Source organism: Esox lucius, chromosome 18 (genome assembly GCF_011004845.1).
Source record: "Esox lucius isolate fEsoLuc1 chromosome 18, fEsoLuc1.pri, whole genome shotgun sequence".
Lineage (NCBI taxonomy): Eukaryota > Metazoa > Chordata > Actinopteri > Esociformes > Esocidae > Esox > Esox lucius.
The window spans coordinates 4,007,608-4,032,500 of record NC_047586.1 but is presented as its reverse complement, the minus strand read 5'-3'; the positions used below and the strand labels follow the sequence as shown (position 1 = coordinate 4,032,500).

Below are 24,893 nucleotides of genomic sequence, written 5' to 3'. Positions count from 1 at the left end.
GGGAAACAGTACAGAGAAGGGGGAGGAGGGAGACAGTACTGAGAAGGGCGGAGGAGGGAGACAGTACTGAGAAGGGCGGAGGAGGGAGACAGTACTGTGAAGGGTGGAGGAGGGAGACAGTACTGAGAAGGGTGGAGGAGGGAGACTGTACAGAGAAGGGTGGAGGAGGGAGACAGTACTGAGAAGGGTGGAGGAGGGAGACAGTACTGAGAAGGGCAGAGGAGGGAGACAGTACTGAGAAGGGTGGAGGAGATAGACAGTACAGAGAAGGGTGGAGGAGGGAGACAGTACTGAGAAGGGTGGAGGAGGGAGACAGTACTGAGAAGGGCAGAGGAGGGAGACAGTACTGAGAAGGGTGGAGGAGGGAGACAGTACTGAGAAGGGCAGAGGAGGGAGACAGTACTGAGAAGGGTGGAGGAGGGAGACAGTACTGAGAAAGGCAGAGGAGGGAGACAGTACTGAGAAGGGTGGAGGAGGGAGACAGTACTGAGAAGGGCAGAGGAGGGAGACAGTACTGAGAAGGGTGGAGGAGGGAGACAGTACTGAGAAGGGTGGAGGAGGGAGACAGTACTGAGAAGGGTGGAGGAGGGAGACAGTACTGAGAAGGGCAGAGGAGGGAGACAGTACTGAGAAGGGTGGAGGAGGGAGACAGTACTGAGAAGGGCAGAGGAGGGAGACAGTACTGAGAAGGGTGGAGGAGGGAGACAGTACTGAGAAGGGCAGAGGAGGGAGACAGTACTGAGAAGGGTGGAGGAGGGAGACAGTACTGAGAAGGGCAGAGGAGGGAGACAGTACTGAGAAGGGTGGAGGAGGGAGACAGGCGGAGGAGAGAGGGAGAGAAAGAGAGAACCCTGCTGTGTCTAAACGGTCAAGCTGCCCTACATCTCTCCCTTTCTTCCCAGTGTCCTTGATCTCAAGTCCCCCACCGCGCTCCTCTCTTGCGGCTCGTATATCCTCCTGTGAAGCGGGTCCTTAGAGCTCCTTTCAGCCCAAACACCTAAACCAGTTCTGGGGAGAGAGGGGCTGGGAGCCATGCTGAGTCCCTGGGGACTGGGGTTTTTACATGGTGTAGACATATAGCAGTAACACTTACTGGAAACATTCCTTCTCTCTATCCTTCTCCCCTTTGCTGTCTTTCTCTCCATCCCTTCATCTCTCCCTCTCTTTCCACCACCCCCGCCATCCCTCCCTCCCTCGATGTCCCTCAATCTCACCCTCCCATGTCAGGACATTTCTTTCGGCTGAGGAAATCAGGGCCAAAAACCAACTTGATCCAGGTGCTGTATGACTGTGAACGTAGTAACCAAACCTACTGTATGACTGTTATAGTAGTAATATATCCTACTGTATGACTGTTCCAGTAGTAAAAAAAACTACTGTATGACTGTTAATGTAGTAACCAAACCTAATGTATGATTGTTATAGTAGTAACCAAACCTACTGTATGATTGTGATAGTAGTAATATATCCTACTGTATGACTGTTAAAGTAGTAACCTAACCTACTGTATGACTGTTATAGTAGTAAACAAACCTACTGTATGACTGTTACAGTAGTAAACAAACCTACTGTATGACTGTTATAGTAGTAAAAAAAACTATTGTATGACTGTTAATGTAGTAACCAAACCTACTGTATGATTGTTATAGTAGTAACCAAACCTACTGTATGATTGTGATAGTAGTAATATAGCCTACTGTATGACTGTTAAAGTAGTAACCTAACCTACTGTATGACTGTTACAGTAGTAAACAAACCTACTGTATGACTGTTATAGTAGTAAACAAACCTACTGTATGACTGTTAAAGTTGTAACCTAACCTACTGGATGACTGTTAAAATAGTTATCTAACCTACTGTATGACTGTTATAGTAGTAACCAAACCTACTGTATGACTGTTAAAGTAGTAACCTAACCTACTGTATGACTGTTAAAATAGTTATCTAACCTTCTGTATGACTGTTATAGTAGTAACCTAACCTACTGTATGATTGTGATAGTAGTAATATAGCCTACTGTATGACTGTTAAAGTAGTAACCAACCTACTGTATGACTGTTACAGTAGTAAACAAACCTACTGTATGACTGTTATAGTAGTAAACAAACCTACTGTATGACTGTTAAAGTTGTAACCTAACCTACTGTATGACTGTTAAAATAGTTATCTAACCTACTGTATGACTGTTATAGTAGTAACCAAACCTACTGTATGACTGTTAAAGTAGTAACCTAACCTACTGTATGACTGTTAAAATAGTTATCTAACCTTCTGTATGACTGTTATAGTAGTAACCTAACCTACTGTATGACTGTTAAAATAGATATCTAACCTACTGTATGACTGTTATAGTAGTAACCAAACCTACTGTATGACTGTTAAAATAGTTATCTAACCTACTGTATGACTGTTATAGAATTAACCAAACCTACTGTATGACTGTTATAGTAGTAACCTAACCTACTGTATGACTGTTAAAATAGATATCTAACCTACTGTATGACTGTTATAGTAGTAACCTAACCTACTGTATGACTGTTATAGTAGTAACCTAACCTACTGTATGACTGTTAAAGTAGTAACCTAACCTACTGTATGATTGTTAAAGTAGTAACCTAACCTACTGTATGACTGTTATAGTAGTAACCAAACCTACTGTATGACTGTTAAAATAGATATCTAACCTACTGCATGACTGTTAGAATAGTTATCTAACCTATTGTATGACTGTTATAGAATTAACCAAACCTACTGTATGACTGTTATAGTAGTAACCTAACCTACTGTATGACTGTTAAAATAGATATCTAACCTACTGTATGACTGTTATAGTAGTAACCTAACCTACTGTATGACTGTTATAGTAGTAACCTAACCTACTGTATGACTGTTAAAGTAGTAACCTAACCTACTGTATGATTGTTAAAGTAGTAACCTAACCTTCTGTATGACTGTTATAGTAGTAACCAAACCTACTGTATGACTGTTATAGTAGTAAACAAACCTACTGTATGACTGTAATAGTAGTAATCTATCTGGCCCCATAATAAACCCCAGTTCTCCCATCATGGTTTGAGGGGGAAGAGAAGCTGATCTGAAGACCAATTAGGGGTGCTGGACTAGCAAAGCAGCGTTTTCATTTAGAAATCCAGTACATGTCCTGTCCGCAGCTCTGGGATCAGGCCGAGGGTCAGGTGATCCTATCCAGGACCACTCTGACTCTGATGTCACAGCCACACATACAGACCCCTTGTGTGCACGTGGTTAAAACTGGGAGCGTCAGGACTGTGATCCGCGGCGCTGCCCTCTGCTGGCTGCCATCAGTATGGCTCACAGCAGCACCAGACGTCCTTCATAACTCACTGTGCTAATGTAGATGTCTGGGCCCCAACCAGGCTCTAGGAAGCCATGCACACAGATTTATGTTCCTCCGTTCTCCCTCCTCTCTGTCTTCACCTGTCTTCACCTCCTCTACCTCCGTTTTTTCGTCACCACCTCCTCTGGTCTTTATACCTCTCCACCTCCTTCTCGTCTCCCTCCTCCCTCTCTCCACCTCCTTCTCCTCTGGTGTCCAACCATCTATTTCTCCTCTGGTATCCATCCTCTCTCTCTTCACCATCTCCTCTAACCTCCTTCCTCCCTAGCATCTCCTCTTTTTCTCGTTTCGTCAATGCGCTACCCCATAACCTCACACCCTTTTATTATTTTCCATATATTCCCGGACACTCAAAACCCACACACAGGGTATGAGCCCACACAAACACACACACACACACACACACACACACACGCTCTCTCTTTACACTGCTTGACTGCAATGGTGGGAATTGGCTGTTTTGACATGGGATTCTTTCATTTTCCAGCTAAAACAGATTCTCTCTGAATTGAATCTAGTTCGAGGTGAAGAGGTCACATCTTCTACAAATAAATCTCTGGAAATGTCTAGGACCCTGAGACGCAGTGCCGTGGCGGCGTTTCAAAGACCACAGCGCGCCCTCCATGGATCCCTACTTTCACCAGGGCCCACGGCATCCAGGGGGACCAGGGTGCCATTTGGAAGGGACCAGGGTGCCATTTGGAACAGGGTCTAGACATACTAAAACAATAAAAAGGCAACATTACACCGCCAACACCTAACGTGTGGTGGAGTGTGGAGGAGAACCACCGGGAGAGGCACACGAGGCCCCGCGCCTGCCCCATGAGGAGAGGCCTGCCCTGGGGTAAGGTGACGGAACAGCTGCCTGTCCGACTAGGGCCTCTTGGTGGGGGGGGGCACGCTTTGAATACATGGACACAGCGATGTGCCGACAGTAGTCAGTAGGAACAGAAGAGGGAACAGAAGAGGGAACAGAAGAGGGAACAGACAGGACGGTCTTCCAGAGTGGTCTGGCCAGGGAGGAAGGAAGGGGGAAGGGGAGGTCTGGGGTGGTCTAACGGTCTTAGCCGCCTCCTCCTATACGGTACGGGTTGGAAGCCGGCCTACTGTTACCGAAACAAAACCTCCCCCCTGTCTGTGCTGCGCTCTCTCTTTTATCAATAAATCACAAAGTCAACAGAGGAATCCCATTTGACAGAGAGAGAAAGAGTAGAATGAGAGGTGTGTGTGTGTGTGTGTTTGTGTCCAGTACTGAGTGAGAAAGAGGAGAATAAGAGGTGTGTGTGTGAGTGTGTGTGTGTCCAGTACTGAGAGAGAAAGAGGAGAATGAGAGGTGTGTGGGTGTGAGTGTGTGTGTGTATGTGTGTCCAGTACTGAGAGAGAAAGAGTAGAATGTGAGGTGTGTGTGTCGGTGTGTGTGTGTGTGTGTGTCCAGTACTGAGAGAGAAAGAGGAGAATGTGAGGTGTGTGTGAGTGTGTGTGCATGTGTGTGTGTCCAGTACTGCCGTACAGCATTGGTGTGACAGAGCTTCTGCACCGTAACCTTATCGACCCTGTACAGCTGACATGACAGACTGCTGAAGATGGTTTCTACATACTAATAAACACTAATACACACTAATACACACTAATACACACTAATACATACTAATACACACTAATACACACTAATACACACACAGGGCCTGATGAGACCGATATTACACTACAGAGAACTGCTGGTTAATATCTCTAAAATATTAAACTACAGAGACCTGCTGGTTAATGTCACTAACCTATTACACTACAGAGACCTGCTGGTTAATGTCACTAACCTATTACACTACAGAGACCTGCTGGTTAATGTCACTAACCTATTACACTACAGAGACCTGCTGGTTAATGTCACTAACCTATTACACTACAGAGACCTGCTGGTTAATGTCACTAACCTATTACACTACAGAGACCTGCTGGTTAATGTCACTAACCTATTACACTACAGAGACCTGCTGGTTAATATCACTAACCTATTACACTACAGAGACCTGCTGGTTAATGTCACTAACCTATTACACTACAGAGACCTGCTGGTTAATGTCACTAACCTATTACACTACAGAGACCTGCTGGTTAATGTCACTAACCTATTACACTACAGAGACCTGCTGGTTAATGTCACTAACCTATTACACTACAGAGACCTGCTGGTTAATGTCACTAACCTATTACACTACAGAGACCTGCTGGTTAATGTCACTAACCTATTACACTACAGAGACCTGCTGGTTAATGTCACTAACCTATTACACTACAGAGACCTGCTGGTTAATGTCACTAACCTATTTGACCTAGATATCAGTGCATATTCTCAGGCTCGTTCTTTTTATTAATTTTATTCACCACAGGTTTTTAAAGACAGTGACAGGAGGTAGGAATCTGAAGAGGGAGGAATAAATCTGACACGCACACCCACACACACACACACCCACACACACACACACCCACACACACACACCCACACATCTTTCAGCGTGAACACACTTCCAAAATGAGTCAGCTCACACCATCCTCTCATATAGCCCCTCCCGCCCCACTGTACATGGCCATCTGTGTGAGTGTGTTTGTGTGTGTGTGTCAATGTGTGTGGTTGTGAAGGCATGTCTATGTGTGGGTGTTTGTATGGGTGTGCGGGTACATATATATTGATAAATATGATTTATCGATATATATGTTTCAGTATATAGCATACCTCAGAAATAATGAACATAAAAACACACATTAAAATAGTGTGCCAATTATGAAGAAAAAGAAAAGAAAGTGTGTGAAACTGAAAGAGAAAAAGAGAGATATGACAGAACAAATAAAGAGAGATATGACAGAGCAAATAAAGAGAGATATGACAGAGAAAATAAAGAGAGATATTACAGAGCAAATAAAGAGAGATATTACAGAGCAAATAAAGAGAGATATGACAGAGCAAATAAAGAGAGATATTACAGAGCAAATAAAGAGAGATATGACAGAGCAAATAAAGAGAGATATGACAGAGCAAATAAAGAGAGATATGACAGAGCAAATAAAGAGAGATATTACAGAGCAAATAAAGAGATGAGAAGAGAGAAGAGAGGAAAAAAGATCTGAAACAAGCAGAGATGACAGGGTGTAACTTACTGCTAGGATCTCAGATAGCAACGCCACAGAAATGTAGGGTGACTAAACCCTTGTCTCCAGGACCTGATCTGGGACCTGCGGTTTAAACCCGTCTTCCTGTAAACCGCCTTAAGGGTCTTAGTTATAACTGGCTGGAATGGCACCGCATTGGATCCGATGAGGGGAAAGTCGGTCATTCATAAGCTATTCATTAGCCGGGCCAGGGTCTTAGTCAGTCGTTAGGTTAGCCGGATTACCGGCCCGATACGGTTTCATGTAAGTAATTAAGCAAATCCCGGGTCGCCATAGACATGTAACCAGCGCGTACAGCAGAGCAATAGGATATTAAGAAAACAAGGAGAAACACGGACAGCGGTATTCAACTGCTACGTCACCTGGGTTCTCCAGCCGTAGCCGCGGCATACTGACCAGTGTTGGTAGCACAGCGCGACCGGATGTGAGAGAGCGCGGTGAGGGTTGAACAGGACCGGACAACCTCTGGTGTCCCAGAGCCTGACGCCCATGGGTGCGCGACGACATCCAGCCAAACGGTATCACACACACGGGAGACACACAGCCAGAGCGCCGCGGTTTTGCTCATTCAGCCATCAAAGGTCAGCTAGAACCCTAAGCTGACTCATATGCGGGTCAGAGGTTAGACCACACAAGACCACCAATCAAATCATCTCTGCCAAAAGGAGTAAAACAAAACCTCAGTGGGCAAAACTATTAATCTGGGGGAAAGACAAAGTACATGCAATCAGGTAATAAGTATATAGTTTATGAAAGGGTTAGACATTTTTGGACCATCAAAAGGTCTTGGTCTAGAGCAAAAAAATCTGGGGCTTAAGACAGAGAAGCCACAGCCTGGCATAGCAGGAGTAAAACCTGCCACCCTGGTCTTGTCTGGTCCAGTGAAATAAGCCTGCTGGTTTCAGTGTAAATGTGGGTTCGAATCTGCCCTATTGCACTTCTGAAACTCCATACTACCTCTTTATATTATTATTATCCTGCTTGGAAAGTAGGAGGAAATCTTAAAAGCAACAACAAAAGAACATTTGAAACCTGCCACCTCAGACAGCAAGAAGATGAAAAAAAATCACTGTTGGCCCATTTGATGATATATATCTCCAGTTCATTAAACTGTGGGTTGCTGATGTATATCTCCAGTTCATTAAACTGTGGGTTGCTGATGTATATCTCCAGTTCATAAAACTGTGGGTTACTGATGTATATCTCTAGTTCATTTAACTGTGGGTTACTGATATATATCTCCAGTTCATTTAACTGTGGGTTACTGATGTATACCTCCAGTTCATTTAACTGTGGGTTACTGATGTATATCTCCATTTCATTTAACTGTGGGTTACTAATGTATACTTCCAGTTCATTAAACTGTGGGTAACTGATGTATATCTCCAGTTCATTTAGCTGTGGGTTACTGATGTATATCTCCAGTTCATTTAACTGTGGGTCACTGATGTATATCTCCAGTTCATTTAGCTGTGGGTTACTGATGTATATCTCCAGTTCATTTAGCTGTGGGTTACTGATGTATATCTCCAGTTCATTTAGCTGTGGGTAACTGATGTATATCTCCAGTTCATTTAACTGTGGGTTACTGATGTATATCTCCAGTTCATTTAGCTGTGGGTTACTGATGTATATCTCCAGTTCATTTAGCTGTGGGTTACTGATGTATATCTCCAGTTCATTTAGCTGTGGGTTACTGATGTATATCTCCAGTTCATTTAGCTGTGGGTTGTTCAGATTATCTATACTACAAGCAGTTCTCTAGACAAAGCGATAAGCCAACACAGCACACACGGTGAGAGACACCCATCAAAGAGAAAATACATTATTTATCAGCATCTGGGAGAAATTGGGCAAAAATAAAGTTAACTTTTCTTCTTTGAGAAAGTGCAAGGTAAGGTGTTGGCTAGGGGAGGAGAGGTGTGGGTATTTTGGGCTGTTTCATGTGGTGCAGTGTGTGAACTTGTGAGGTGTGTGGGTGTGTGTTGGTGTGTGTGTGTGTGTGTGTGCATGTGCGTGTGTGTGTGTGTGTGTGCGCGTGTGTGTGTGCACTACTCGCCACTTTTGTTTTCTGACAGGGTGAGGAACAGCCCTCAGATGTTTGTCACGTTGTAAAAAGCTGCTCTAGACTATAACACCTCTGGGTGTGAAGCGCTGGTCCCACTGAGTGAGACACTGTGAAACACTGGACGCACAAACACTGATGTTGACTACACGGCAACACACATTACTGCCTCACAACACAGAGGGGATGAGGGCAGGAGAGTGAGGGGGAGGAGGAATGGAATGTAAACTCAAGACGCGTTTATCGGGCGATATTACAGAAGCAGATTATAGATAATAAAATAGACATTTAAATGGAGATCTGTCCATGTTGTTATCAGTAGCAATTTTTTAAATATGATACAATTCTGTGATTTGAAACTTTTGTGGGAATACAGAAAATAAGAAAAGCTTCCTGTTTCTCTCTCTTCTCCATCCATCTTTCTCTTTGCATTCTTCTCAGTCTGCCTTTCTCTCACCCATTCGTGTCCATTCCTACAGAGTTGGCCAAGCAGCAACTTGTTCCTCACTCTCTCTCAGTTCCTCTCTCTCCATCTCTCCATCTCTCCCCCAAACTCTGTCCCTCTATCAGTCTCTCTCTCCATCTCTCTCTCTCTGTAACTTTCTCAACATGCCTCTTTCTCCACTTCTCTCTCACTCTCTCGCTTTGCATGCTGGGAGTTTGGGTGTGGGCTGGTGGCAGGGTGTCACCACATACTACGTCTTCTATCCATGTAGTCGCTGTGTTTCCTCACTGTTTACGGTCGTTGATCGTTATGTGTGAATTTCTAGGTTAGGATTGGGCGGAGTGTCGCAGTGCGCCACGTTTCTAGGTGTGGGCCAAACGATACCCTGTCAGTACAGAGTATCTTTCTCGCTGTGGGCGAGTGTCCGGGCCATGGTAAAATTGCCTCGGTGTCACGGATGAACAAAGACACTGCGGTGTTCCTGGACGAGGCAAATGTTGTCGCACAGATGGTTGAGACAGGGGTGTGGATGTTTGTGCCCAAGGCGAAGGCTCTCCCATTTACTCTGAATGCTGACACTGAACGCGAGTTGGAGCGCTTTGGAGAGTTGGTCAGAGTGATAAGTATACCGCTAGCTTGTAAAAAAACGACTGGCTTTAGCATGTGTGGTGTTAGAAATCGTCGGTTTCGTATAGTGGTCAAATAATGTGGAACACGTATCAAATCGAGGGAGAAGTTTGCTCACGTTTATTGGAAAATTGCAGCACAGATGTCTTTCGGTGAACGTTCTATCTTCTTCTCACTGTAATGTTGGTTGCCAGCTAGCCTATACATTAAGGGCGTTTCTACATAGCAAAGGTCAGGTCTCCAAGACAGTAACCCCAGAAAAAGTCCTATGGTCATTATAGCACAACCTACAGAGGGACAATCTAAACAGAGATGTTCCTGTTGTTCTCATTATTTAGACACATTCACTTCCAATGAAACGTACATTCACATTGTAATTGTTAATGCTCAGCGTCCGCAGCGGCCTTTCTGACAACAGGTTAATACTTTGGACGTTTCATATCGTGGTAATAAATGAAGGGAGGTCATACATGATCCACGCATGTTTTGGGAGGTGAAGATGCACCGGCAGGGGGACGTACTAAAACACGATCGGATGTTAAAACCCAATCCTCCGCATGGACTGATGAGTCAGAACCATAGAGTGGATCTGCTGAACACGTTCCAGGTCAAGTCCCGTGCAGTCGGCGCTGGATGTGGCACTGAGAAAACTGGACATGTCGCGTGAGGAATGTGCTTTGAACTGAGAGACCAGTGCTCAATCTAAGGCTTCCACAGAGCGGGCCGCCTTGCCAGACCGGGGTCGATTTGGGATGGACATTGTTTCCGTTCCACAACGTGATGCAGTTTTCCAGACTATTGGAAGTCGAGGGGCGGGACGTTTTTTGCTTCCCATAAACGTAAAGAGGAACTGGCGATGTGGGTGGAATGTGAGGCTCAGATATTAACCAGAGCACCACAGCGGGACAAGAAGAAGGGGTCCAGCTGGTTCCTAGTGGCGGAGTTGTGCACTGGGAATTCTGGGTGTGTCTTTGGTAAGACCGCAAATGGAGGACTTGTGCAGCATATTGTAAAATGTAAATACAGTATAATGCATTTGTTTTCGGTTGATGGTCTGTGTGTTTCATATGGTTTACTTTGTCGTTTGATGTGCTAGCGTGAAGGTAGAATGTGGCGCCAATAAAGAAATGTGACTAATTCTAATTATCTTCATCTGTCCATATGTCTCTTCTTCTCTCTGTCTCCCTGTCTCTCTCTGTCTCTCTGTCTCCCTGTATCGCTCTGTCTCTCCTTCTGTCTCTCTGTGTCTCTCTTCTTCTCTCAGACTCTCTGTCTCTCTCTGTCTCTCTGTCTCTCTGTGTCTCTCTCTTGTCTTCCTCTGTTGCTCAGCACCCTGGTTCTCTGAGGTGAGTTTTTACTCCAATACCAACAAATAAAGAGCCATTGGTCGTAGCTTTATTCTGGGTGTGGAATGCTTTGGCAACACAAGGTTTTTATGAGCACATTAACAGAACATATTTCATCTGTTTTAATGGTAAAATACAGACAGGTATTGACAACGTCTGAAATACACACACCCTCTCTCTGCAAGTCTTCGACCAGTGCACACTCCCCTTCAGACCGAGGGATTGGAAGCATACCACTTCATACGCTTCCCACACAGAGTTCTTGGACTTAGCGGGATGAAGTTGCTCTTAGATACTGTTCTGGGATCACATTCCCTCCTTACGGTCAAGGGGCCAGTGTGCTGGTGTGGGAAAAACCTGGGCTACATTCCGAGGCCAAAATCAGTGAATAAGGACGCGAAAAGCTAAGGTTTAGAGAAGCTTCATGTCAGCGCCAAGTGAACACAAGCCTGACTGGATGTTTCCTACACCTTACCTGTCAACGAGCGGTGTATTATTTATAAAGCATGAACACTCGGTCCAGCATGTTACTAATGGTCTCCTGTTAGGATGTGTTTCTTATGACCTGCACACACACACCCACACACACACACACATACACACACACACAACCACACACTCTCTCTCTCTCTCTCTCTCTCACACACCATTTCACTCAAACACGAATATTCATCTCCACGTTTGCATGTTCCAATTCAGAAGTCTCCCTTTAAGAATGCTGCACTAGCATATTCATAAAGCCGCACCAAACGTGAGCGGATTGAATAGAGTAGGGGAAGACGAAATTAAGAGAAAAGAAACCACAGATAATGGGGAGTAGAAAAGAAAGTGAGAGCTATTTCAAATAGGCTAGAGGGTCATTGTGTGAACACTCATCCAAGAATGGAGCATCAGTTTTTGACGGGTGGAAGTATAACCTGGGGGGGGAGAGAGAGAGAGAGAGAGAGAGAGAGGACAGCCTCTTTAAGCATGGATGGATGGATGCCTGTTCCTTTGTAATGAAGCATTTGAGAGACACTTCACATTAAGCAAACACTAATGACAAACAAACAGAGACAAACACGCACCCACTGAGGAAAATATGAAAGAAGAGCCGAGAATGTCTGGCACACAAGGTCTGGGTCCGTTAGGTCTTCTTAACACAAGGTCGCACAACAAAGAAGCAACCCCCCCCACCAAAAGAAAAAAGTCAACGAAAATAAAATGCAGGCACAAAGCCAACATCTTGACCCAATGGTACCCCCCCCCCCCCAAATAAATATATCTTTGATTTAATGAATGAAAGCTGTTGGAATGAGAGGACAACCAGAAAGAGGACAGGAAGTATTTCATACCTTGCACCACTTTAAGCCGGCGTAGTCGGAGTCATGCAAGCATCGCTACACAGCACAGTCAGTAAGCAGCAGCAGCACAAAGAAAAGACAAGAGCCGTTATAGAGAAGTGCAGAAGCAAAGCCAAGTGGCCCCAGACAGAATAGAGAACACGGGACGGAGGGCTGCTTCGGGGGAGACACGTGTAGGCTCAAGTGTGAACAGTCATGACACAGAGACAGACAGGCAGAGAGCAGCTCAGATCTTTCTGGACACATTGGTCACCGGGGGGGGGGGGGGGGGGGATTGGGGGGGGGACAAACACCGAAGCAGGCGAAGTAGTGGAGAAGCGAAATGAGGAGAGTCGGTGACAGTTGGTAACCATGGATACCATGAGAACAACAAGGTGGGGGCGTTGAGAGCCCTGGGTGAGGACAGACGGGGGACTAAAACGGGGGCAGACTGGGGGAGGAGAACGTGCGGGGCGAGGAGCAGGAGGAGAAAGGGGGCGGAGCATCACCTCGTCCCCAGGTCAATGTCGAGGGGGGGGGGGTGAGAAGACAAGGGTGGTGGAGGAGGAAAACAGGGTGCGCTACGGAGCGTGTCACAGGACCGCTGAGTCACGTCTGAGACCTGGGGGGGGAGTGGTCCTGGGCAAACATCCCTCACCCACGGCCCGGCTGTAAATCCTCAACCAGCTTGAGTGATCGGTGTCACCACGCGCACACGCAACTCTGGAAGACGGAAAAACCCTTTGGGCGACTCTGGTGTGCATTGTGTGTGTGTGTGGGTGTGTGTGTGTGTGTCTTTACGTTCTGTGTTGCTTTAATTAACAGGCTCATGAAGGGGGTTGGGTAAGTGGGTTTGGCAGCTCCTCACACAGGACTGTCTGTCCTATTGAAGCTCAGTAAAAACAGTCTGGGCTGTGCTACCACGTAGGCCTTGTTTGAATTTGATACTCGAGTTGTTGCCGAAATGTTCCTTCACAATAGGACATGTTGATTTACGGTGCGTTTAAAAATGTCGAAAACACTCGTCAAGTATTTTTATACATAGAAATGGGAGACATTTTTCTTTAGATTTACATAAATTTTTTACTCAGGGTTATTTCAATGCTGTGGCAAGGTGCATCAATTTAAGATACGGCATCTGAAGAGTTTAGCAAACAGATGTGTTGTAGTTCAGAAACATCCTCTAACAAAGTACCTGCGGAGATGAGATAGACGAGGAAGAGCAGGGCTGAGACCTCAGACATCAGAAAAACCGAACTGGCTATTTAAAGTAATCATTTATAAAATGGTAGTAAATTGTGCATGTGGATGAGCTGGCTGCGGTGGGATGTGAAGTGCTGTATGTTCCTGTATGATGGGCAGACTGGAGCAGGTGGTACAGCTAATTCCACCTCGCCCTTCTCCTTGTACCCCAGTTTCCTCTCCCATAGCCTGGCCCGATATCCTGGAACCCACCCCAACACAAAACATATACATGCACACACCCAGACTGATGCCTCGTTTCCACTGGCGCCCAACACTGGTGATTTACCCTGAAGTCCAGTAATGTTTCTGTTTCCATTGACACAGGCCAGCGCCGAGTGGCCCGGCTCTCACTGGTGCCAAGCCCCAGGACTTAGGGCCGGGTTTGCGGGTTGATGCGTTATGTTCTGCGATAACGTAGCATGTCTTGCTATTCGAAAAGCGACGTGTAGACTATCATTTGCTTAGTCTTTAGGCTTCTCGTAATGGTTTTCATCTGATCTAACAAACAGATCCTTGATAAAATAAAGAAAATCAAGCATGCCATTGACTCAATAAGAAAAACGGAGCACTTATGGCACATTCCATTTGGACTTGGAGGTCGGAATTTCCGAGTTCCAAGTCGGAGGTTTCAACGGGAATGCCCCCTCAAGTCGGAATTCCAACTCGGAATGTCGGAAGAACCCCACTAGCCCTGAGTTCGTACTCCAAGATGGCATCACCTTGCCTCAACAGTAAAACAGACATTATACGTATGCCATTTAGTAGACTAGTATTATAAGTTATATTATATATATATATGAAGTTTATGTTACAATATTCTGAAGAGCACTCGCCCGTCCAAGTTACAGATTATGCTACTGGTTACGGAATGTCAGATTAAAAAGCGGTCAAATTTTTTTCGACACAATGAATTACAATGAAAAACATTGTATATATTCTGAAAGGGCAAGAACAACAAAGGTTTTAATGGGGGCGTCCATCTTGTTTTCCGACTTTGGACAATGGAACGCAATCACCTTGGGTTAACTCAGGTGTGATGTCATTCCCAGTTCCGAGTTCCAACTTCTGAGGTAAATGGAACGCACCATGAGACCAAGAAAATGCCTGCAGAACATCTTACAACACAAAATTACCTCACAATTCTTTCAAATCCTTTGATTAACCATAGATATGGTTGGAGAAGGAGCCGGTCGCCGGAGTTTGAGGAAGAAATTTGTTTTATTACTCAAGTTCAAACGCTGTATTGTAAACAAACTAAGCATGGCATTATTGTTTCTTTCATTTTACTACCAGAAAAACATTGCAGTTTATTTTTCATAAACGGAAAACCAAATTGCGTTGATAGTTTACTCCTCCCTCCCCACCTGAGCCCCTCCTTAAGTCCTTGGTAGCAAATGTATAGTGGACACAGGAAAAATCTAGAGCCAACATTAGCATAAACCGGTGTAGTCCTGGTACCAGGGTAAAGCACAAGTGGAAATGTAGCATGAGAGGACTCCACGGACGTGAAGGTTTCAGGACACAGAGGGCTTAGCCGAACGTCGGTGAGAGCCCCACCAAACCCGAAACCGCCCAGAACCACCGAGCGTACCCAACAGCACCTGATTTCCTGCTGACCAGGGGCCACAGGGCTGCCTAGTGCACTTTGAACGGGGGGGCTTTTGTGAAACAGGAGGGAGAACCACGGGGGGGGGGGGGGGGGGTGAGTGGTGGACAGGATACTGGGCAGGACCTGGCGAGTCAGAATCCGAAGCCCTGGTTTGACTAACGGGAAAGTGTCTCAAGTATGAAAAGCTCTTTGTTAACCAATTTACTGTAATACAAAACATTAGGTAGACATCACAGCTGTGTTTTATTATGATTAAGATGAGGGAGGGGGAGGACATGGAAGTGGAGGGGAGAGATGAAGTGGGAGGAGAGAGGGAAAGGGGGGAGGGGTGAGGAGAAGGAGGGTGAGGAGAGGAAGAGTTAGAGGGAGAAGAGAGAAGGGGAGGGGGTAAAGTGGATCCTGTGGTGTGTATCCTGTCATATATTTGTATGTAAGAATGTGTGTGTGTTTGAAGATGGGGTACAGCTTTGTGTGAAGATGGGGTACAGCTTTGTGTGAAGATGGGGTACAGCTTTGTGTGGAGGGCTCTACAGTAAAACCTTCAGACATTACACAACAAATTGATTTTGTTCAGTATTTAGCAGAAAATCTTGACTTTAAAGCTTGTGGGTGTAGAAATAGGAGAGTTTAGGCTTAGGAGTACGACACAGAGTAGAGGAGTCTGGGTTCAGAGGAGAGAGTTTTAGGGAAGGTTCAGTCCACTGTGTGTGTGTGTGTGTATGTGTGTGTGTGTGTGTCACCTGTTTCTCTGCGTGTGTACGGGCGGTCTCTTCTTGTGCCAACACCATCTCTCTCTCAGCGGTAATCTGGACACTCTCTCTCAGCGCCTCCTCCAACTCCTCTATACGCTCGTCCTTCTGACGCAGGGAGTCCTGGATGAACACACACACACACATATATATATTAGGATCAGTTAACACACACACACACCCACACATATATATTAGGATGAGTTAACACACACACACATATACACTCACCTAAAGGATTATTAGGAACACCTTACTAATACTGTGTTTGACCCCCTTTCGCCTTCAGAACTGCCTTAATTCAACGTGGCATTGATTCAACAAGGTGCTGAAAGCATTCTTTAGAAATGTTGGCCCATATTGATAGGATAGCATCTTGCAGTTGATGGAGATTTGTGGGATGCACATCCAGGGCACAAAGCTCCCGTTCCACCACATCCCAAAGATGCTCTATTGGGTTGAGATCTGGTGACTGTGGGGGCCATTTCAGTACAGTGAACTCATTGTCATGTTCAAGAAACCAATTTGAAATGATTCAAGCTTTGTGACATGGTGCATTATCCTGCTGGAAGTAGCCATCAGAGGATGGGTACATGGTGGTCATAAAGGGATGGACATGGTCAGAAACAATGCTCAGGTAGGCCGTGGCATTTAAACAATGCCCAATTGGCACTAAGGGGCCTAAAGTGCGCCAAGAAAACATCCCCCACACCATTACACCACCACCACCAGCCTGCACAGTGGTAACAAGGCATGATGGATCCATGTTCTCATTCTGTTTATGCCAAATTCTGACTCAACCATCTGAATGTCTCAACAGAAATCGAGACTCATCAGACCAGGCAACATACTTCCAGTCTTCAACTGTCCAATTTTGGTTAGCTCGTGCAAATTGTAGCCTCTTTTTCCTATTTGTAGTGGAGATGAGTGGTACCCGGTGGGGTCTTCTGCTGTTGTAGCCCATCCGCCTCAAGGTTGTGCGAGTTGTGGCTTCACAAATGCTTTGCTGCATACCTCGGTTGTAACGAGTGGTTATTTCAGTCAAAATTGCTCTTTAGCTTGAATCAGTCGGCCCATTCTCCTCTGACCTCTAGCATCAACAAGGCATTTTTGCCCACAGGACTGCCGCATACTGGATGTTTTTCCCTTTTCACACCATTCTTTGTAAACCCTAGAAATGGTTGTGCGTGAAAATCCCAGTAACTGAGCAGATTGTGAAATACTCAGACCGGCCTATCTGGCACCAACAACCATGCCACACTCAAAATTGCTTAAATCCCCTTTCTTTCCCATTCTGACATTCAGTTTGGAGTTCAGGAGAACTTGACCAGCACCACACCCCTAAATGCATTGAAGCAACTGCCATGTGATTGGTTGATTAGATAAAAGCATTAATGAGAAATTGAACAGGTGTTCCTAATAATCCTTTAGGTGAGTGTATATGAGGATGAGTTAACACACACACACACACATATATATATATATATATATATATATATATATATATATATATATATATATATATATATATATATTAGGATGAGTTAACACACACACATACATATATTAGGATGAGTTAACACACACACATACATATATTAGGATGAGTTAACACACACACATACATATATTAGGATGAGTTAACACACACACATACATACATTAGGAAGAGTTAACACACACACATACATATATGAGGATGAGTTAACACACACACCCTCACAGAAACACAGTCCAGTACACACACATAATTAGGGAGCGTTTACAGCTGGTATGGAAGGAAACATTAACAAGTGGACATGTTTTAGTACCTCATGTCATCTTTATCTTTCTGAATTATTATCGCAGCGATAAAACATATTTTTCGAAGTGGTACCACGCAGGCAAACTGAGAAATGAATCAACTGTGCGGAATGTATGACTTGCTAAAATAATACCAGTCCATTTCAAACACCTGCATCCCAGAAAGGCCCCTCTTGCAGCCAAGAAGCTATAAAGGCATGACATCAGCCCATCGTACCAGAGAAACTAACACGCTGACACAGAAATATGTTGCGGTTGGAAATGTAAGACACTGGACAGGACAGTCACGACTTAGACACATTTCACATCCCTCCAGACACATGCTCACTGTCTGCATGAGGAACTGGGGACATGACACCGTCGATGCTCCGGAAATATCCTCACCACCTGATTTAGCCCGCAGGGTATCCTCTATGGCTGATGACAGGACTGTCTGACTACAGAGGAAATACACTTGAAAACTGAGGGACAATGTGGCTCAGTGGGGGACAGTGGAACAGTGTGACAAAAGGAGACAGTGTTCCAGTAGGAGACGGTGTTACTGTAGAGGACAGTGGGAGACAGTGTGAGAAGTAGGAGACAGTGTTACTGTAGAGGACAGCAGGAGACAGTGTAACTGTAGAGGACAGTGGCAGGCAGTGTGACAGTAGGAGACAGTGTTACTGTAGAGGACAGTGGGAGACAGTGTGACAGTGTGACAGAGGGAGGCAGTGTGACGCTGAGGGACAGTGTGACAGTAGGAGACAGTGTTACAGTAGAGGACAGTGGGAGACAGTGTGACAGTAGGAGACAGTGTTAATGTAGAGGACAGTGGGAGACAGTGTGACAGTGTGACAGTAGGAGACAGTGTTACTGTAGAGGACAGTGGGAGGCAGTGTGACAGTAGGAGACAGTGTTACTGTAGAGGACAGTGGGAGGCAGTGTTACAGTAGGAGACAGTGTTACTGTAGAGGACAGTGGGAGGCAGTGTTACAGTAGGAGACAGTGTTACTGTAGAGGACAGTGGGAGGCAGTGTTACAGTAGGAGACAGTGTTAATGTAGAGGACAGTGGGAGACAGTGTTACAGTAGGAGACAGTGTTACTGTAGAGGACAGTGGGAGGCAGTGTTACAGTAGGAGACAGTGTTAATGTAGAGGACAGTGGGAGACAGTGTGACAGTGTGACAGTAGGAGACAGTGTTACTGTAGAGGACAGTGGGAGGCAGTGTGACAGTAGGAGACAGTGTTACTGTAGAGGACAGTGGGAGGCAGTGTTACAGTAGGAGACAGTGTTACTGTAGAGGACAGTGGGAGGCAGTGTTACAGTAGGAGACAGTGTTAATGTAGAGGACAGTGGGAGGCAGTGTGACAGTAGGAGACAGTGTTACTGTAGAGGACAGTGGGAGGCAGTGTTATAGTAGGAGACAGTGTTACTGTAGAGGACAGTGGGAGGCAGTGTTACAGTAGGAGACAGTGTTAATGTAGAGGACAGTGGGAGACAGTGTTACAGTAGGAGACAGTGTTACTGTAGAGGACAGTGGGAGGCAGTGTTACAGTAGGAGACAGTGTTAATGTAGAGGACAGTGGGAGACAGTGTGACAGTAGGAGACAGTGTTACTGTAGAGGACAGTGGGAGGCAGTGTGACAGTAGGAGACAGTGTTACTGTAGAGGACAGTGGGAGGCAGTGTTACAGTAGGAGACAGTGTTAATGTAGAGGACAGTGGGAGACAGTGTGACAGTAGGAGACAGTGTTACTGTAGAGGACAGTGGGAGGCAGTGTGACAGTAGGAGACAGTGTTACTGTAGAGGACAGTGGGAGGCAGTGTTACAGTAGGAGACAGTGTTACTGTAGAGGACAGTGGGAGGCAGTGTTACAGTAGGAGACAGTGTTACTGTAGAGGACAGTGGGAGGCAGTGTTACAGTAGGAGACAGTGTTAATGTAGAGGACAGTGGGAGACAGTGTTACAGTAGGAGACAGTGTTACTGTAGAGGACAGTGGGAGGCAGTGTTACAGTAGGAGACAGTGTTAATGTAGAGGACAGTGGGAGACAGTGTGACAGTGTGACAGTAGGAGACAGTGTTACTGTAGAGGACAGTGGGAGGCAGTGTGACAGTAGGAGACAGTGTTACTGTAGAAGACAGTGGGATACAGTGTGACAGTGTGACAGAGGGAGGCAGTGTGACGCTGAGGGACAGTGTGACAGTAGGAGACAGTGTTACAGTAGAGGACAGTGGGAGACAGTGTGACAGAGGGAGGCAGTGTGACACTGAGGGACAGTGTGACAAAGAGGGACAGTGGGAGACAGTGTGACAGGGTGAGACGTTTTACTCCTCCTGGTTCTACTCCTCCTCCTCCTCATTCTACTCCTCTTCCTCTTTCTATTCTTCCTTCTTGTTCTACTCCTTCTTAAATAGAAACGTTAGAGAAAGACCGTCTGCATCTGTCTAGAATCAAACAGCATATTTCTGTAGAGGAATGTTCTGCCAGATATTACCGGAAGACTGAGACCAGGGGAGGTTTTAGGGCAAATAAACACACACACAAATCACACAAATCACATCACACAACGGGGTTGAGGGTTAAACAAGAACAGTCTGGCCTGTATTGAACATCTGAATCTAGAAACATCTCAAAACACACCAAAACCTCTGACTAAATCAAGAGAACAAAAAAAGACCAAAGTGACTTCCCCGCCTCTGCTACTGAGAAAGTGTAAAGGATAGAGCTGGAAGTGGGTAAACACTCAGAAATTCAAATCGGTGAAGCTAAGGAGCACTGTCCATCCACAGTATCCCAGAACACATTGTGGTAAAACAAGGTGATATTTCAGGTTCTGGTACAACCGTTAAACGAAGCACATGACTTAATCATAAGTTAAATCCTTTAAGAATGAATAGGTAAATATAATAATTGCATAAATCCAACAATTTATGTACCGGTCCAATCACCGATACAGTTCTACTCTGTCCAGGCCGACCTCCATCATTTCCGACCCCCCAGGTCTAATCTCAGCCTGCCATCATTTCAGCCTGATAGGAATTCCTCTGTGGGATCAATATCCCGTTACTCTAATGTGATGTGTGACACATCAGTGCTGGAGATAGAAACGATACCTCTGGGAGAATCTTAATTAGAGACACATGCAGGAGCGCTAGGGTGTGTGTGTGTGGGTGTGTGTGTGTGTGTCTGGACAGAACCCCAGTCAGTGAGGCTTATCAAGGAAAGTTTCTGTCATAAGGTGTTACACTCACACAGTGCAGGCCTTGCTGTGTATTGTAACACTGTTACATTGTAAAGACATCTGATAATTTATTTTCACCATTATCAGTGTGCAAAACAGGCTGCACAGACAGGCTTTACAAATCTCTCTCTCCTGGTCCCCTTCTCTCTGTATCTCTCTCTCCCTCTCTCTCTGTATCTCTCTCTCCCTCCTGGTCCCTCTACCTCTCCCTCTCACTCCCGGTCCCACTATCTCTCTCTCCCGGTCCCTCTATCTCTCCCTCTCTCTCAGTATCTCTCTCTCCCTCCCGGTCCCTCTATCTCTCCCTCCCAGTCCATCTACCTCTCCCTCTCACTCCCGGTCCCTCTATCTCTCCCTCTCTCTCTGTATCACTCTCTCCCTCACGGTCCCTCTATCTCTCCCTCTCTCTCTGTATCTCTCTCCCGGTCCCTCTATCTCTCCCTCTATCTTTGTATCTCTCTCTCCCTCACGGTCCCTCTATCTCTCCCTCTCTCTTTGTATCTCTCTCTCCCTCACGGTCCCTCTATCTCTCCCTCTATCTTTGTATCACTCTCTCCCTCACGGTCCCTCTATCTCTCCATCTCTCTCTGTATCTCTCTCTCCCTCACGGTCCCTCTATCTCTCCCTCTCTCTCCGTAATTCCCTCTCCCTCTCGTTCTTTCTCTTTCTGTCTCTCTCCTCATGAAGTCTCTATATACAGTATCTCTCTGTCTCTGTCCCTCTACTTCTCAGTCTCTCCTTCTCTCAGACTGGATTCTGACTGGTCCATTCGTTTATGTTTCCTGTTCACGCTTGGTTGTTTATGACCAGCTGATGATCTGTCTGTCTGTCTGTCCGTCAGCAGGATTGGAATCAGATGTGAATCCAATAGGAATCAGATGTGAATCCAATAGGAATCAGATGGGATGAAGAAGTTTTGCATTGTCTATCGCATTTCCAGTCAAACGACCCAGGAGAGACCCTGTGTGGGGTGGAGGGAAAATGACTACAACCTTTCTGTGTGACAGCGCTGTGTGTGTGTGTGTGTTTTTGGTGTGAGAAGGGCGCAGCATAAATACCAGTGTTGGTTGGAGCCACATAGTGAGGTTAACCCCCATTCAAATGTCTAGTCATCTCCAGCCTTCCCTGGATCACCAGGCCGGGGACTCATCAGGACAACCTAACCCTAACTGTGTGTGTGTATGTGTGTGTGTGTGTGTGTGTGTGTGTATGTGTGTGTGTGTGTGTGTGTGTGTGTGTGTGAGGTTTAGGGCTAAAATTGGCCTCTCACCCTCATACCCTCTCGTCACATTTGTCTCTGAGAGGCCTGTTCCTTATGGGTGTCTCTGAGGGGCCTGTTCCTTATGGGTGTCTCTGAGGGGCCTGTTCCTTATGGGTGTCTCTGAGAGGCCTGTTCCTTATGGGTGTCTCTGAGAGGCCTGTTCCTTATGGGTGTCTCTGAGAGGCATGTTCCTTATGGGTGTCTCTGAGAGGCCTGTTCCTTATGGGTGTCTCTGAGAGGCCTGTTCCTTATGGGGGTCTCTGAGAGGCCTGTTCCTTATGGGGGTCTCTGAGAGGCCTGTTCCTTATGGGTGTCTGCGGGGCCACTGCGGGGCCTGTTCCTTATGGGGGTCTCTGAGAGGCCTGTTCCTTATGGGGGTCTCTGAGAGGCCTGTTCCTTATGGGGGTCTCTGAGAGGCTTGTTCCTTATGGGGGTCTCTGAGAGGCCTGTTCCTTATGGGTGTCTCTGAGGGGCCTGTTCCTTATGGGTGTCTCTGAGGGGCCTGTTCCTTATGGGAGTCTCTGAGGGGCCTGTTCCTTATGGGTGTCTCTGAGAGGCCTGTTCCTTATGGGTGTCTCTGAGGGGCCTGTTCCTTATGGGTGTCACTGCGGGGCCTGTTCCTTATGGGGGTCTCTGAGAGGCCTGTTCCTTATGGGGGTCTCTGAGAGGCCTGTTCCTTATGGGGGTCTCTGAGGGGCCTGTTCCTTATGGGTGTCTCTGAGAGGCTTGTTCCTTATGGGGGTCTCTGAGGGGCCTGTTCCTTATGGGTGTCACTGAGGGGCCTGTTCCTTATGGGTGTCTCTGAGGGGCCTGTTCCTTATGGGTGTCTCTGAGGGGCCTGTTCCTTATGTCTCATGATCTTCTACCCAGCCACCAGGTGTCCACCTGCTGGCTGTCCTTTCCCAGGGATCTCCGTCAGAAGAAAATGTCTGAGAGTGATGGTAAAATAGAAAAAAAGAGACATAAATCTAAACCATTCCTGTCTCTGGGTTTTCTTCTATTACCAAGTGTTGTATCACCCAGGGAAAAGCAGAGGGCGTATCTATGCTGCGACATCATACCAGGGCTGTTATCCTTGGAACCCACAGTGGTTCACCTGTCTGTTCAGGTCATCTCTGAGCTTAACAGGACACAGTCCACGTCACCAAAACATCCCCACATTAACTGGGTCCGTGAGGACAGAACATTCTGTCCCGTCCGTCATCTGGGAAATGTCCTACATCAGTTAGCTAATGTCCAGGACCGGTCTAACTATAGCCTGGCTAATGGATCACAGCGGATGGATGCCCTGAAAGGAGAGGCTTCTCAGCTGCCATCAGGCTACGGCAATGACATTCAGCAGAGGAGACTTGTCCCCCGGGAGAAACAGCCCCCGGTTCATAATCCCCCCCCCCACCCACGGTGAGTCATAAAACTGTTTTAATATTTCATATCAGGTTTTTTAAAAGGCCTATAAAGAAGTTCCATAGGCCCCAGAACACACACCACCCCCTCTACCTCGTCTCCCCCCCTCTACCACGTCTCCCCCCTCTACCACGTCTCCGCCCACTCTACCACGTCTCCGCCCACTCTACCACGTCTCCCCCACTCTACCATGTCTCCCCCCACCACGTCTCCCCCCACCACGTCTCCCCCCACCACGTCTCCCTCCACCACGTCTCCCCCCACCACGTCTCCCCCCACTCTACCACGTCTCCCCCCTCTACCTCGTCTCCCCCACTCTACCACGTCTCCCCCCCTCTACCACGTCTCCGCCCACTCTACCACGTCTCCGCCCACTCTACCACGTCTCCCCCCCTCTACCTCGTCTCCCCCTCTACCACGTCTCCCCCCACTCTACCACGTCTCCGCCCACTCTACCACGTCTCCGCCCACTCTACCACGTCTCCGCCCACTCTACCACGTCTCCCCCACTCTACCATGTCTCCCCCCACTCTACCACGTCTCCCCCCACTCTACCACGTCTCCCCCCACTCTACCACGTCTCCGCCCACTCTACCACGTCTCCGCCCACTCTACCACGTCTCCGCCCACTCTACCACGTCTCCCCCACTCTACCACGTCTCCCCCCACCACGTCTCCCCCCACCACGTCTCCCCCCACCACGTCTCCCCCCACCACGTCTCCCCCCACTCTACCACGTCTCCCCCCCTCTACCTCGTCTCCCCCTCTACCACGTCTCCCCCCACTCTACCACGTCTCCCCCCACTCTACCACGTCTCCCCCCACCACGTCTCCGCCCACTCTACCACGTCTCCCCCACTCTACCATGTCTCCCCCCACCACGTCTCCCCCCACCACGTCTCCCCCCACCACGTCTCCCCCCACCACGTCTCCCCCCACTCTACCACGTCTCCCCCCTCTACCTCGTCTCCCCCACTCTACCATGTCTCCCCCCACCACGTCTCCCCCCACCACGTCTCCCCCCACCACGTCTCCCCCCACTCTACCACGTCTCCCCCCACCACGTCTCCCCCCTCTACCACGTCTCCCCCCACTCTACCACGTCTCCGCCCACTCTACCACGTCTCCCCCACTCTACCACGTCTCCGCCCACTCTACCACGTCTCCCCCACTCTACCACGTCTCCCCCCACCACGTCTCCCCCCTCTACCACGTCTCCCCCCACTCTACCACGTCTCCGCCCACTCTACCAC

General features: G+C 47.1%; 1 protein-coding gene across 14 annotated transcripts in view; it reads right to left on the bottom strand.

The window, feature by feature from the left end:
• The window catches only part of LOC105024897 (ELKS/Rab6-interacting/CAST family member 1), a 254,096-nt gene that overhangs the window by 120,061 nt on the left and 109,142 nt on the right, over positions 1–24,893 (bottom strand). For 8 of the 14 annotated variants that reach the window (XM_034287688.1, XM_034287690.1, XM_034287691.1 and 5 more), the window contains 2 exons: positions 15,941–16,072; positions 12,359–12,403 (listed from right to left, as the gene is read on the bottom strand). In XM_034287688.1, the coding sequence (XP_034143579.1) occupies positions 12,359–12,403; positions 15,941–16,072 (177 nt within the window). The remainder of the gene's footprint in view (positions 1–12,358; positions 12,404–15,940; positions 16,073–24,893) is intronic. The other 6 variants (XM_029114443.2, XM_029114445.2, XM_029114447.2 and 3 more) reach the window with 1 other exon arrangement.